Source organism: Neopelma chrysocephalum, unplaced genomic scaffold, assembly GCF_003984885.1.
Source record: "Neopelma chrysocephalum unplaced genomic scaffold, ASM398488v2 Primary Assembly neopelma1_73b, whole genome shotgun sequence".
Classification (NCBI taxonomy): Eukaryota; Metazoa; Chordata; class Aves; order Passeriformes; family Pipridae; genus Neopelma; species Neopelma chrysocephalum.
The window spans coordinates 5,852,113-5,867,847 of record NW_020897734.1 but is presented as its reverse complement, the minus strand read 5'-3'; the positions used below and the strand labels follow the sequence as shown (position 1 = coordinate 5,867,847).

At 36.6% G+C, this 15,735-nt stretch overlaps 1 protein-coding gene across 5 annotated transcripts in view; it reads left to right on the top strand.

Moving 5' to 3' along the window:
* Nucleotides 1-15,735, top strand: part of DIAPH2 (diaphanous related formin 2) — a 198,841-nt gene that overhangs the window by 127,548 nt on the left and 55,558 nt on the right. For 4 of the 5 annotated variants that reach the window (XM_027687357.1, XM_027687356.1, XM_027687355.1 and 1 more), the window contains 2 exons: nt 2,340-2,475; nt 13,977-14,072. In XM_027687357.1, coding sequence (XP_027543158.1) covers nt 2,340-2,475; nt 13,977-14,072 — 232 coding nt within the window. Of the gene's footprint in view, nt 1-2,339; nt 2,476-13,976; nt 14,073-15,165; nt 15,667-15,735 lie in introns of those variants that run through there. The other variant, XM_027687358.1, reaches the window with a different exon arrangement.

Genomic DNA, 15,735 nt, shown 5'->3' with positions numbered 1-15,735 from the left:
ATGCTGTAGAAACCGCTCTACATATGAGTCAAAATTCTCTTCACATTTATTTACAGTCATCTTCAATCAACTTTGAGAAGCTATGATCAAATCTGTTAGCAATATTAATTCAGATATAAAGTATGTTTATAAATATAGATGGATATAGATTTTAATTTGCTTTCAGCATATAACTTGAAAACCAGTGGGAGTATGTTTTTGGCAATTATTTTTTTCCAGCTTTCAGTACAGTAGTAAATGATATAAGAAATAAGAAATGGTCAAGAGTCCAACTGCTTGGTGGAGAGTAATACCAAACAAGTACATTCCAGGTGGTAGATGGGTGTAGATAGATAAAGATAAGCACTCTTACACAGAGTTATCAGTATGTTGTTATCTTACTATTCTTCAAGAAGATTGGACCTTTATTTTGAATGACCTTTTTTTTTTTAATCATCCTTGGTATCCATTGTATTTTATGAACTGCTGTCTGAATTTTCACAGAATCTCCCTTCAACTAGAACTTGTATAGCCTGGCTCAAAGTGAATTTCCAGATACAGTGACTTTAGAGCTTGTTGAGTTCAGCCTGCTGTAGTCTTCCTGTTAAAAAATGTGACAGAACCTATGATCTAATCATAGTCTGTCAATGGCTAGTGGGCTACTAGTGCAGCCATGACATTTCATATTTGCTTTCTCTCATAAGATTGTGGGCATTTACTTCCATTACAGCCTGTGAAGTTGCAGTAAAATGAAATCTCTGTCAAGTGTGATTGAATGTGCGGAGACAGAATGTCCAAAATCAAAAGGGATAAAACATTGATTTTGCCCTTTAATTCTCTTTTCTCTTTTCTGAAAGAAAAGGTGTTTCTCAGTGCAGTTCGTTCTCTGGTGGTGCAGTGAATGCAGTTCTTGGTCCAATTTTCAAGTTGGGCCACGAGTACCATCACTGCTAACTGTAGTACCAGCATCTTTAAAACAATGTGGGCTGTAAAAGAAGGGGTGAAATGTAGGATTTTACCTCAGTAAACTCTTGAAATAGCGTATGCACACTAAAACATGGTGTCCCTTGCTTGAATGAATATTCTTTATTTGGAAGCATTTGGGAGTCTTGGATTACCAAGTGCTGATATAATTTGTATGTCATAACATTTAAAGGTGCTTTAGGTAGGATTGATGTTTGATGTTACTGTCCATCGTTTCTTCCTGGCATGTATACAGTAAGGTGAAAGTTTAGATTGGATATTAGGAAAAATTTCTTCATTGAAAGGGTGATCAGGCACTGGAACAGGTTGTTCAGGTAAGTGATGGAATCACCATCCTTGGAAGTGTTCAGAAAACATGTAGATGTGGCACCTGAGGACATGGTTTAGTGATGAGTGTGACAGTGCTGGTTTATCAGTTGGACTAATGATCTTAGAGGTCTTTTCAAACCTGAATGATTCTGTTTCATTTATAAACACTTGAAATGTGATTTCTGAGGATTGAGTAGAACTGTGTAATTAATGGCTGCCCCAAACTTAAGGAAACTTTATTTGTGGAATAATAAATTATATATTGTCTTGGATATTTACAAAAACATCCCCAAGGAAATCATCTTCATTGTTTGTGTTTGGGATCATATGTTTTTTCTGGTTTTTAGAGCATGATCACATTGTGTAGGAAATAAAGCAAACATTGACCTCCTTTGGAAAAGGAGGATATTTTCCAGACCAGATGCAGGCAAGATCATAGGAAGTAGTTGGTTGCTTTCTGATTTTTGTTTTTGGTTTTTTTTTTTTCAATCCAGCAACATTATACATTTGTAGTCTATAATTTTTTAGTTTGTACAACCTGTTGACTTAGAGACTTTAGAGTGTTAATTTATAAATTCAACTGTTTTCCATTTCTTTGGGTGTGTTTTATGTGTTTAAGTGATCCAGACTGGCAATTTAAACAAAAGGTTTTGATGAATTGTGACTTAAATTCTAGCAACTGAGTCTCAGTTACTTGTAATTGAAGTACAGTACAGTGGAAACTTGGCTTAATCCCTACTCATCCCTCCTAGCATCAGGATACAGGTTTAAGGTAGACTTCCAGCCTTCATAGGAAAAAAGTACAGACATGCTGGTGCTGAAAAACTTGAAATTTTTTCATACACCATAAATGCAAAGCTATTTCAATTTTCTTTTTTTCTGATTAATGATGCTGAAGTGTACAAATAATATGGTACCTCAAAGATTTCTGAAGATGCTTGAAGTATTGGGTTGCCAGTCCCTGTTTTTTTCCCCCTCATTGGATGTAAATACAGTATCTGTGCTAACAAGGTTATTTTTATTTTCCTCAGTATATATACACTCATGTTCGTTTTCTCCTGATGCAGGAGGCGTTAAAAGAAAACAACAAGAGAAGAGAATTGGAGGAGAAAACAAAGAGAGCCAAACTGGCAAAGGAGAAGGCTGAGCGAGAGAGGCTGGAGCGACAGAAGAAGAAGCAGCAGTTGATTGATATGAACAAAGGTAAGGCATCCTTTTTAACAGAGAGGTTTGTTAAAAGAAAAACAAAGTCAGCAGTAACAAACCGAAGGCTATTTCTGATCAATGTGAGAAATACTTGCTGAAAGCTTGGAAAGCTGAAAAACAGTTAATTTTTTCAAAATTGAAAATTCTGTTTTGTTTCAGCCTACCTGATCCTGTAATTCCATATCTGTCACTTATTATGTGTCACGTTCCTTTCAAGGTGTTTTGTTGTGAGTTATTGGCTTTTTTTCATTTGTAGCAGTTAATTGACTTTTTTTTTCATATCGGTTTACTTCCAAGAAGGAGGATCTTAGTGCTTTGTTGTTCATTTCATTCTGTAAACAACTCTGTAATCAAGGTATTGTGGCAACTAATGTCTTTCTTTTTGGGCTTGAGGGCTCTGTGTTATAATGGATGTTCTCCCAATAGTCCTATTAGGAGCAGGAAAATCTGGTTGAGCTTGGAGTCTAAGTTCAGAGTGACATTTCAGCATGATAAAAAGCAATGTGTTTAAACTTGTCAGCTGTGAGAATATTGTATTTCGCATGGGGCCACCCTATGAGAGGAGAAAGTGAAATAGAAGGAATGGAATGGGATTGATATTGATGTTGTGCATATTTCCAGAAGGTTGTAAAACACAGGCTTGGTTCTTTACCTGTCTGACTCTGTAAGTCAAGTAGAGGTGGCAAAACTTGCATTTGTGCAAGAGATTCCTTGCAGTTTTTTGTTCAGTGTCTGTGAGTTTGCTAATCTGACCCAGCTATAAAACACTTGTCTTTGTTATTCACTTAACAGGCCCATACTCATGGGAAAATGCTGTTTGGTTTTTGGAGGGTTTCTGCAATGGCACCACAAATCCTGTTATTTTTGGCCTTGCTTGAACTGACAGTGACACTGCATGGAATAAATATACTTTGGGATAAGTTTTAGTGAATTACTCTGTTGCTTTGTGTAGGTGACAAACTTTAATATCAGAGCATATAAAGATTATTCTAATTTCAGTTTAACTATAAACAAAATATAAAATTTAAATGCAGGCATAAATACATTGTCTTTTTTTTTTGTGAAGTCAAGCTTGTGGAGATTTCTAATGAGATTTTTCTAATCCATTCTATGGGCATTTGACTAATCTTTAATATCTGTCACCTCACCCACTGAAAAAAAAGTCCATAGTAATATGGACAGACCCTTTTCTGTGAGTGGGAAAGAACCACTTAAATATCCCTTCATCACCCTTCCCTCTGCCAGCGTGCTTGAAGACACACTGAGAGAGAGGCTGTTTAAACTACCACTTAAAACAATGAAAGCCAATATGTTTTATTAGCTTACAAAGTGTGAAAAGCTCACTTAGATTCTGCTGTCAGAGAACAGGTCTGTGTTTAAGGGCTGTAGCTCTTGCTTTGAAGTTACAACTCGTTAAATTGCCTCAGCTCAGTAGATGAGAACATACCTGTCTCCATCCCTTAACTTTTTAAGCAGGTGAGGAGCAGACCACAGCTGACCACAGACCATAGATATCTCAGTACACTGATAGCATTTTTTCATCATGAAAGACTTTTCTTATCAACGGACAAAACTAAAGTTTAATTTTGCATTATAGCCTCTTTCACTGAAAATGCAAAATATGTGAATAACTGTGCAAGGCCCAATGCACCAAAATTGCCATTTAAATGACTGATGTTTCTAAACCTGTGACACCAAATTAGTAAATTAGTTTAATACTTCTAAATTTTTTCTTCCACTTTCTAAATATATTGAATTATCCATAGTACAACTCCAGTGCCATGGTAGTAGGAGGGGGATATGTCCATCTCCACTGGATTCTATGACATTGATATTCAATTGACTGTTTTTGCCAAGTAACTAATTTTTTTCTTAATGCATCTACTTCTGTGTGCTCATTCCTGCTTATATAAATAGTTTGTAAATTTGTCTAAGTGAATGTGACACAGAAGACTTAGAGGAAAGAGGCAGATGTCCTCTCAAGCTGTCACTTTGACAAGGTGATTTTCACCCAAAGGGGTGTTTTAACCTAACCCTCTTTCAGCTATTTCTCTAGCTGTGTCTTCAAGAATAACATTTTAACATATTGCTACAGCCTTTGAGGTCAGAGCAAGAGGGTTCTTACATTTTCCAGCCTTTTAGTGTGTAGTTCTGTAATAAGTTTTTTGGGTTTTTTTGTTACCTGGCCATTCAGTGACAACTTTTTTTGAGGCCACCGGAGAATCCATATTAGATTAGTTATAATTAAACGTTAGAATTAATATCAGTTTCTTGATGTAACTGCAAATAATTCAGTGTGGCCAGAATTAAGAATTGCCCTGAATAATAGCCAGTGATGAAATAACCCCAGAGCTGCCACAATTTTGAAGACTGGTTTTCTTAGTTTGGTTTTGTGCTTTGTATAACTGAGATAACACATAAATACTACTTGTAAACTGATAAAAATCCTGTAAATATTCCAAAATATGTAAACATGAATGTAAAAATCTCGAAAAACTCTGTAAAAATTACAATTCAAAAAAAGTTATCAAAATTGTCAGCATTAGGTGAGTTTTGCCAAGAGAAGTAAATTTTTACATTGTCATGGAATTCTTCTTACTTGAATTAATGTTTTTCAGAATAAATTTTAAACATATATATAATATTGATTTAAAACTACCCCTTAAAATAATTTATCATGAGACTTGTTGCTTAATATTATAACTTCCATTTTAAAAATTTTTGCTATTAATGCATATTTCCCGTTATGTTGTGCCTGCACCTCTCTTCTTATGAGCTGTGGTGCAGTCAAAACCAGAGCAAGACATTCTAGCATCTGTTGGACTCTGTTCTGCTGTGGGTGCTGCTCCCCCTCCTCAGGTGTAGCTGTAGTGCTTGGGAATATTTGGTGTTCTTTTCAGTCTGCTTTTATTGATACATCTTTGTTGTGTTTCCCAGACTAGTAAAGTACTTCTGTGTGCCAGGATTCCTGGTGAAGTACTGGAGGCATAGAAAGATTTAAGTGCCTTACCCACACTCCTTAAGTTTCACAGTTCAAATCATGATCTATTCTTTCTCATTGTGGGGGATGAATTCTGAGGAAAAGTCCTTCATGACTTCTACCTGATTAAACATCTGCAAAATCCTTGCAGCATTGCTTCCCTGTGCATATCTGAACCACAGAGAGAAAAGAACAGGGGAGAGCTTTCTGGGAGCTGAAAAGTGTCAAACAGCAATTGTGATGCAAATGTTATTTAATCAGAAACAGTTTTGCTCTTCATTATATCTGATTACTATGCCAATTAAAATCACCTTTTAACTACCAGTATTAGGATAAAAGATAGAATGAGCTTCCTCAGTCCCAATTAGTATTGAATTAATTGTTTTGAAGACATATTAACATTCTTTCCTAATGAGATGAAGATAATGGAAGTGAAGTTCTGTGCTAGTGGTTGATGGATATTCCTACTTTCCCTTTTCAAGTGCCCTTATATAAGAATTCATATGCAATTTATTCAGACTGGTATGTTCTAATATGAGCAGTAATTCTGCTGGGTTTCCTTCAAGTGTTGTTCCACTTGAACTGACTGGTGCAGGATATAATTCCAGAGGTTACTTTTGCTACGCTTTCCTAATGATTCTGTGCTTTTCTGGTTGGTTTGTCTTCCTTCCAAGTCCTTTAGCACAAACAGAAATCCATACTAAGTTTATTATGAGTTACATAACATTTTGCAAGTGCCTCAGCTTTGATCATTTGGATTTACATATTGGCTGGTGATTGCATGGGGTACCTGGTGTGGTAAAACTTGGGGCTTATATACATTTTAAAGATTATTAGTTTATGGTGCTGGATGTTAATGAGGCAAGTGTTACAATTCCTTTGGGAAGTAATTGTTTTTCATATTGATGTCAATGTTCTGTTTGAATATGCTGCACACTTCCTGAAAGCTGATGCTGACAGAAAAACTTGGGTAGAACTTGATTACAGATATCATACCTTATCCTTAGGTATCATATGGTCGTTTTTCTTTCTCTTTTCTTTTTTTTTTGAGCTGCACAATCTTTCCCTTCCCACATAGAGGCAATCTCTTCCCATTTGTTCCTCAGTAACCCATGTTGCAGCCTATTTTAAGTGTAGTGCAAGTCATCCTTGTGAGGGGCAGCAGCCTGTGCAGGATGAGGCCCCAGGGATGATGCGGAGGAGTTTCAATTAAGCCCATTCCTGCCAAAGCAGACCTTGACCACCTTGATATTTTCTGAAAATGAAAAGGTTGTGCATTTCAAACATTGTTTTCCATAACCTGCCAGTGCAACAAAGCACGTTTTTTTCCCTTCTATTAACTTCATGTAAGCCTGAGATCAGGTTCTCATAAACAATATACTTAATTGGTCCATAAGCAAGAATTTGCCTTGTTTTTTGCAAACTGACGTGAGATAGAGATTCACTTATCAGTCATCCTGTCCTAACTTCTTCTTCTTTAATTAAGAAGTAAATAAGAGTCATGAGACACCACTCTAGTGCAAACTGCCGAGGAAGACTGCTTCCTGGAGATATTTATTATGCATGCAAAATGAATTTAGCAAATGAATAAAATGCAAATAGATGAGGCGAACACAAAAACGCGCTTTCTGGAAAGACACTGGAAGCTGACCTTTTTAAGTGAATATATTGCAATTAAAAATTCTGGTGCTGGTTATGAATAAAAAGTCTTGTTTAAAAGTTTCTACAGGACACACATTGGACTTTGAAAAGTGCTTAAAAGTTTTTAAAGCAAAGCAGGGTAGTACAAGGTGTGAATAGAAGCATAATTTTGAAACCCTTTGGAGAAGCAGGGGTGTTTGACTGGACTCTTTCAGTAAGGGCACAAATTTATGAAAAATATCCTGTAAAGTTCCTGTAAACTTTTGCCGAAATAACTGTGCAGTACTGACACTATTAACTTAGATTAGTTTGCAATTAGTATATCTGTAATGATAAGTAGATGATGTTTTGCAAGTGCATATGGAAAACACTAGAAAATAAAAGTGTACCAGCAAAATATGTGGGTATTCCTGTAGTAATCAGTGCAGACAATAAAAAGGGAGGGCAGCAAAGCACTCCAGAAACAAGAGCGTGTTGCCAGGGCCTTTCAGAGCTGTGAATTTGCACTGAGGAAACCAAATATCTAGGAGATGGATCCTCATGTTTTGGATGCATGGGCTGAGCTCTGTGGCTTCAAGTGAAGTGCCATTTCTGTAGTTCTAAGTCATTCAAGTAACTTTAAAAGCCCAAGCTCTTTTAGTGTTTCCTTTTGCCATCAGTAGTGCTACCCCAGTCCTTATATTTCATTTAAGAACAGTATTCATTGGGAATTTTCAACCTTCTAGTTTCCTCTAATCTCCTTTCTAATGCAAACTGAAAAAGCAGTCCTGAGAAACTCTGCTAGAAGACGTTTTTTCCTATGTTTTTAGAGAAGATAATATGCTAAAGGCTGAGGTAAAACTTTGTGCTATGGAGGCCACAAAAAAACTGGAATTGATCTCTCCAAGTTTCTAATTCTTCCAATCTATATCAGAAAGTTGTGGTTCTGAATCCCTTCTCCAGAGTGCTCTTGAAGAAGGTTAAGGACCTATTTTTAGGACAATTTGATGCAATTATTTAGAGGAGAGAAACTCCGATGATATTGAAATCATCACTTGGCCACTCCCACAGAAGCAAGTTCAAGAATTCTTACTGAATTAAACCAGAAGTTTAGTATTCCCATCTTTATGTAAAGTCTATGAGAGAACTCTGATTCTATGAATATTTATCATCCATGGTTCAGGTTAGTCCCTAAGCAGAGCATCAGCACATGTTTTCTAGTGTGAACTGTCAGTGCTGCTCCTTTAACTGCAGGAATGGTTCTTAAAGCCTCACAGGCTTCGAGTGAACATAATTCCATTTTCAACATGAACTTTTTGTAATAATTGTTTTTAAAAAATTAAGACAAGACTTGTCTTGGCTCAGCTGTAGCTTTTGTTGCTCCTCAGATTAACAAAAGAATGATCCTTTACCTGTGCATTTTTTGTCAACTTCAAGTTTCATTTTAATCGTTTGAGTTACAAATAGATCAGAACATTATTTTGCATTTAATATTAGGATGTGGGAGTGTTGGGGTCTCTTTTTGAGGTTTAGATGAGATTTGTCAGAAAGTGATAAAGGAATGTAATATTGACAAAAAAGGATTCTAAATCTAACTTAAGGGTCATATTTCATAAGGAGCCAGCAGTGACAACCAAGGGAAATATTTTATCTTCATCTCCATGTTGAAATGGTCCCTCTGTTTCAGGGAAACTCTTGGAACAGAAAATGGCTACAGAAGCAGGTGAAAGATTGCATTTGCTCTGTGAAAAATAAGATAAAGTAAACATTCTTCATCATTTGCTGGTGTTTGTTTTCTCCCTTTAACAACACTGTCCTCATGGTTAATTTAGCAATGTACAGATTGTGCTAAAATAAATTGCCTACCTTTCCTGCAGAATCTTAGTTCTACATCTATGTCAAGTATAGTCATGATGCAGTCCAGGGGCAGGCTGTTGAAATAATTATTTTTAAAATGGAGATACTTTAATCCCTCTGCTGTGTTCCAGAGGCAGGTTAAGTATATACTCTATATACTTATTTGTGTTGGGTAAAAGGCTTGATGTGCTTTATCTCTAGACTCTGGTAACTGCCTGAGTTGGTTTTATGTGAATTCTTATACAGTGGATATAAGTTATCACACCAGTCAGATGGTAATTCAGCCTTGTTTCTCTGGTCACCTCTTTATATTGGAGCTCTTGGTCATTCCCTGTTGAAGAGCTCCTGGCTTACCCCTAAAGTTACTCGTATTTGTTGTATTATTTCAATTGATTTTATTCTTCCAAATCTTATGCATGTTCTGATCTTATCCTCCGAACTGTTAGTATTTCCTATTTGTATGTTGTGATGGCCAGTCCACTGATTAGGTTTTCAGAAAAAAGATCTGATAAGCTCTCAGTTGTTCAAGCTTCATACCTATAAACAGCCCTTTGTTGTTACTAAGCCAGATATTTTGCTAATGACCACCTTTTCACCTTCCACTAATAAATTAAGCAGCCATTATATTAAATGCTGAACACCAGATAAATGAGAGAGAGAAATTTTCTAGAAATTTTCTGCCAGATGAAGTGCAGGATATTGTGTTAACAAAAATTATAAACTGTAAATTTAGTCTAATATCTGTGGCAGAGCTATACTGTCATCATCTTGTGTTCTGCTGCATTCAAAACTTGTTTGAAGTATCTTTTATGCTACTGGCCAAAGACTATCATAGTGGTTTGTTCTCCAGCTGAGGTTTTGGTATTTTTCTTACAAACAAATTCTACATTTGCTGTTCTCAAATAGTAGCAGTAGGTACTTGGTCATTTCAATGGCCTGTTAATCTCTATAATTAAAAATAGAGATTTGCCATTTGCTTCCACATCAGCTGAGAGGACTTTGTATAAGCTGATTTGTCATTACTCATCTGTGGTCATGTATCTATCTTGTCTTTGTTCCAAGATGTCGTGCTGCTGACGTGCATTAACGTTGAAGTGAAAAGTTCAGCCAGTATCCATCTCTAGCAGCAGTCACTGTTCTGTTTGGAATCACTCCCCACCCTTTCACACATCCAAATCTTCAGTCTCTGATTTAATTTCCTATGGTTTATCAGGGGTCTCCTTTTTGAAATTGGCACTCCAGTTCTAGAGCACTAATGTTTAGGGTCATATTTAACACAAAACTCTGACCACAAATACTAAACACTTAATAAGACCAATTCATCTGAAGTCTGTTGTTATTTATAATAGTCAAGTGTAAAATCCAGAGTATCGTCCTTATGCACAGCAAATTTGTTTATAGACTGACTATGTGACTGTTCCTCAGCATTCATAAGCAGATGGACCTTATGCCAATTTTCTCCTTATACACTTTCACCCTAATGCACACTAAATCCTCTTTCTTTTTCCCTTCTTCTGTTCTGTTTCCTACAACTGGTCAAAAATTATGAAAAGCTGAGGTATCTTGGTATTAAGATTCCCTGCTCATCTCAAATATGCCTTTATTTGTTCATTGCATCATATTTTTTTTTCTTTGTCTGTGCCTCAGCTTGCTTGGGGCTCTCCAGCAGTTTAAGAAACACTAATATTGTTCTTTGGAAGAGAAACTATTTTTGTCTTTATCATTAAAAGTGGCCAAAATCTGTTGACTAACACTGGTCTAAATTATGGGACCTGCAAGAGGACAAGTATTTCTGTAATCTCCCAAAAACTCACCCATTTTCAAAACAGACTAAACCAAATCTGCAGTAGAATATTAGTGTAAAATCCAAATTATAACAAGTGGGGCTTGTAGTTAACACGTCAATTAATGATTAAGAATTCTTTTGCCTTTTCAGCCCTGTTTAATACCTATAGTGAATCTGGCTCTTTGCTAAGGCTAATCAAAGCAAATTGCCAATTTTTTTGCTTGTGTGCACACATATGCTCTCTCTTAATTGCTTGGGGCTTACTTGAAAAGACACAAGGAGGAAGAAAATTACTTGTTCCAGGTGAAACTCCTGTCCTTGTGTACAATGAAAGATATCTAAAAGAGGAATAATGATTATGTATTTTATTTCTGCTGACAGGAGTGTTGGAAATAAGTTTTCTTCATTTTGAAACTTCTGGCAGTTTTTATCTTTGTTTCTGGTTTGTGTCTACAAGTTGCTGCAGGTAGTATAAAAATAGGCAAATAGGAGATGGTAATATGCAAAATACAGCAGCAAGAACTGTGGGGGAAAGACTGAAATTTCTGCTGAATTTTATTTATGAATTTTAATGAAGGCTGGCTGAAAATGCAGTTCTTTTGTCCAGTTCCCATTTAATCATCTGACGACTTTGATTAAGACGCAGTGCTGTGATCAGACCTAACGTGAGTTTTACTTTGAGAAGTTAAAAATCCCATCGCTGTATTCTACAGCTTCCTTAATACATGTGCCTTTATAATGTGTATTTTGGTATCCCAAAAATAGGGTGGGTTTTGGCAGTTGCAGTAATTAGCAGGTAGAGCAGCAGACTCAGCAAAAAAGAAGTGGAAGACTGCATAAACATTCATGAAGTATTGAAGGATTTTTGTCTTTTTTAATAAACTGCCAACTCTTAACTTTTAATGAGGATCGAACAATATTGTTTTTCTACACATAAAATATTCTAACATATTAACTAGTTCTGTGCTTTGCAGTCACATTCATTAAATGTTTCAGACCAACTTGACGTGTATTAGTTTGGACAAAGTGTATTCACAGACCTTTGATTTTGAACATAAATTTAATACAAGGACAACAGCAAATCAATGAATAAGCATGTGTAGGATAAGAAGCACAAAGCAAAATAATTATGTTGTACAGTTTAAACAAAATTCTGGCTTTGTATGTGAGTGTGAATTGAGAGAAGCTAATTTACTTATTTATTTTGCAGGACATAGTTGTTTAAGACTTTTAGATGGAATGTAATTAAAACTGGTATTTCAGAGTCTTCTGCTGGTTGCTGCACTTGCTCTGCTCCCTTTCATCTTAGGCTGGGGAGAACTTTATGTATGTGTTCTCATCATGGCTAGGCTTCGCGAACGAAGATTTGGGAAGGGCTCTACCCATTTTTCATGCAAGCGCGTTGGTGGCTAAAAAGGCCAATACGAGAAAGGCAAGTCCGGTTGCAAAAGACACAGCAGAAAGACTCCTTAGATGGTATATTCTGCAAGGTTCGATTCTTTCTGCGTTGTCTTTTCTCCTCAAGAGTGATCCTGCGTGCCTTCTCAAAAGCATCAGCAGCGTTATAAATGGTCTGTCTCCAGGCCTCCCGATTAGAGGCCAGAGTGGACCAGTTATGGTGATCAATATGCCCGAGGCTGAGTTGTTGCTTCAGGGAGTCCTTGTATCTTTTCTTTGGAGCTCCTCTCTTGCGGCAGCCAGTGGCAAGTTCACCATAGAGCAGGATCTTAGGGAGGCGGTGGTCCTTCATCCTAGAGATGTGCCCTGCCCAACGCAGTTGCGTTCTCAGGAGCATGGCCTCAATACTCGTGATTGCTGCCTGTTCGAGAACAGATGTATTGGTCACATAGTCTGACCAATGGATGTTAAGGATTGTACGGAGGCAGCGTTGATGGAAGCGTTCTAGGAGACGCAGGTGGTGGCGGTAGATGACCCATGATTCGGAACCATATAAAAGAGTAGACAGGTATGTGTTCTATAGTATATATAATGGTTTAAGTTACATTGATGTATAATTTAAATTCATCATGTAGTTATACTGATGATCATCATGTAGAAATTTGAACCAAGTACTGTTTTAGGATTGGCATGCTCTTTTATCAGCTCTGGATTTAGTCTAATAAACCTAAATGTAATAGAGAACCAGGACAAAATAGCTTATTCATTAATAAGCTGCTTTTAAACTTGAACATTTGAGAGCTTGAATGTGCATTTAACCTCCTACACTTTGTGTGAGTCAGAAGTTTTTTACCATAATGTAATTTTTTTGCATAAAGTAATGATCTTCCCACTCTGTGATGGGGAAATTTATATTAACTTGAAGTGTGAGAGATGTGAATAAAATGTCCACCTACCTGCTGAGTCTAGCCTATATTTTAGTTCTGGGTTATAACATAGATATGAGAACAGAAAGAGGCATTCATCAATAGTTTTGTAACACTGCAGTTCTTTGACCTCTATTTCTCATGCTGCTGAATGCTGCTATCAACTGTTATTAACAGATTGAAATGCAAAGGAATTTTAAGGCTGAAATATATAAAAAGAAGTAATTTTTCTACTCATATTTCTGTAATGCACCATAAAGTCCAGCAATTTAAAGGCTGCAGGTTGGCTTGGCTATGAAAAAAAGCAGAAGAAAAAGTTTAGCAGAAATAAAATTCAGCTTTTAAGAAATTTTACACTGCACGATCCTCCCCTCTTTGTTCTTGAATATTACTAGAACATCATCCATGGTTTGAGGTTAGATGTGTAGTATGTGGCATACATTGTATAGGTAATTTTTTTCCCAAGGATTCAGTGAATCATGAGGTTGGGAGGCAGCATATAAAATATTCACCGTGCTACGATATTGAACTTCCTGCCATTTAGTGTCATCAGATTTTCCATGTGCATTGATTAAATCAAAAAGAGATGACCTGTTTCCACTTCAGAAAAGTCTTAAAATATTTTAGCAGTGAAGCAGCAGTCATTCACCAGCAGCTGTCTATCTGCAAGCTGAAGATGTCATCAATAATGCAGAAGATAACATCTCCAAGTTGAAAGAACAGTAGGATTGGCATCAATTTTACTTAATAGAGCATCATACACCAACCAGACAGTGATACCTGAAGCACTGACAGCATCCATTACCTTAAAATGTGTATGTCTCTTACTCGGAAGCATTATGTAAACTTGACAACATTTCTACTTTTTTTTTTTCTTAAGTGTTTGATTTCAGTTGCACTGAGATTAATCTGATTTTTCTGCTGTTCTCAGAGGGTGATGAGACAGGAGTGATGGACAGTCTGCTGGAGGCCTTGCAGTCAGGAGCAGCATTCAGAGACCGCAGGAAACGAACACCAAGACCACAAGGTAAGAGGATGCTTTCTGTAAACTTTTACTTATAAACCAAGTGGGCTAAAGCTGCTTTGCAAAAGTTTACCAGCAGTTTTCACTGAAACCCATCGGGCTGCTGTTGGGCATTGAGCTACTGTGAAAACTCAGCGTGCCCTTTGTGATCGTGGATTGTTAACTTGTAGCTCTATCTTCAGGCAACCATGTGCTCTAAGGTATGACAAGGACTCCTGTTGTGACTGAAATGGTATTTAAATATTACTGCACAAAATATGTTTGTATCAATTTTTCAAACCGTAAGTATAATGAATTTATTGTAGGTGGTGCCATGAAAAATATCAGCTTCTTGAAAAATTCTTAAAAAATTCAGGTGTTTAGCCGACCATCATTTTCAAGCACTGGTCTTAGATATGTTCTGGTTTGGTAGGAAATTACAGTCTTTTTAGTTTTAAATTACATTAAGATAGCTTCACTTTCCTGTGGAAGACAATTGTATTGTATTGAATTTAGTCTGGTTTACTGAGCAATTACTTCTTCCTGCAAAGTTGATTTTGAGAAAATTTGAGAGGAAGTTAAGCAATGGCAGAATTTCCTCTGTTCACTTCTCTGCTTATGATATCCAGTGGCACACAGTTTGTGAAATGCATCTAGTCTGCATTTACTTTTCACCAAAGTTCATGGTAATATACTGTCTTTTGCAATTTTTCTTTTAAAATATGTCTTAGAGTAAAAAAATACAGTCTCAAAAATCTACATTTGAAGTTATTTGGCATAAAATCAAATGCTTGTGTTGGATATGTGTTGCCAAAGGTTTGGCAAAAGGGAGTCATCTTATAAATAAGCTGTGTTTATCCACCTAATCCTGAGTGAGCTGGGGTTAGATTCCTGTTGGCTGATGATTTATTTTTTTTTTTAGAGGAACAGAAGAGTAAAGGCAAATTCTGCTGCCCTCTTTAGCCAGCCAAGATAGTGCATAATTATTTTTAATTTGCCATATGCATGATCTTATGAAAAAAATAAAAAAAAAGCTACTTAATTTGTTTATACTAAGAAGTGAATTCTGCTACAGTTCCAGTATCATTCTTAATTCAGAGCTTGTTTCTGCTCTCAGATCAGACGTGAAACAACTCCTCGATCAAAATATGGTTTTTTCCATATCTTGAGAAATATCATTGTGAGAGATGGTTTATCTGTGCTGGGACATGAGGAGAGATTTGTCACCAAATGGTGAAAAAGAAAAGCTTCCAGGGACCAGAGGAGATGGCACAAAATCTGCTGCAGCTGAGAAAACCAAGAAGATGATTGAACCTGGGTCCAAAACCAGTGACTCCTGCAAGAATAGGGGACAGAGCTAATTAAAAATCCCTTTCATTGCCCTTCTGGTTCATGCAGTTACTTTGACTTCTGTGTTTGAAATTTCATTGTGTCAGCTGATATTCCAGTGGGGTCTGGCTTTTAATTTTATGGAGCTGATTGACTTTGGGGAACTTACTGTGCGAGAAGGATGAGGTCACACATTTCCCAGCTCTGGCCACCCATGAGTCTCCTATACTGAAGAAGACCATTATGTCAAATTTTCCAGAGTAGTTTAAAATTTTGCAAAGAGGCAATAAATGTGAGTGCTAGTCCAGTATCGGATGTAAACTTTTATGTAAATCTTCTCATGTGCTTTAGGCACATA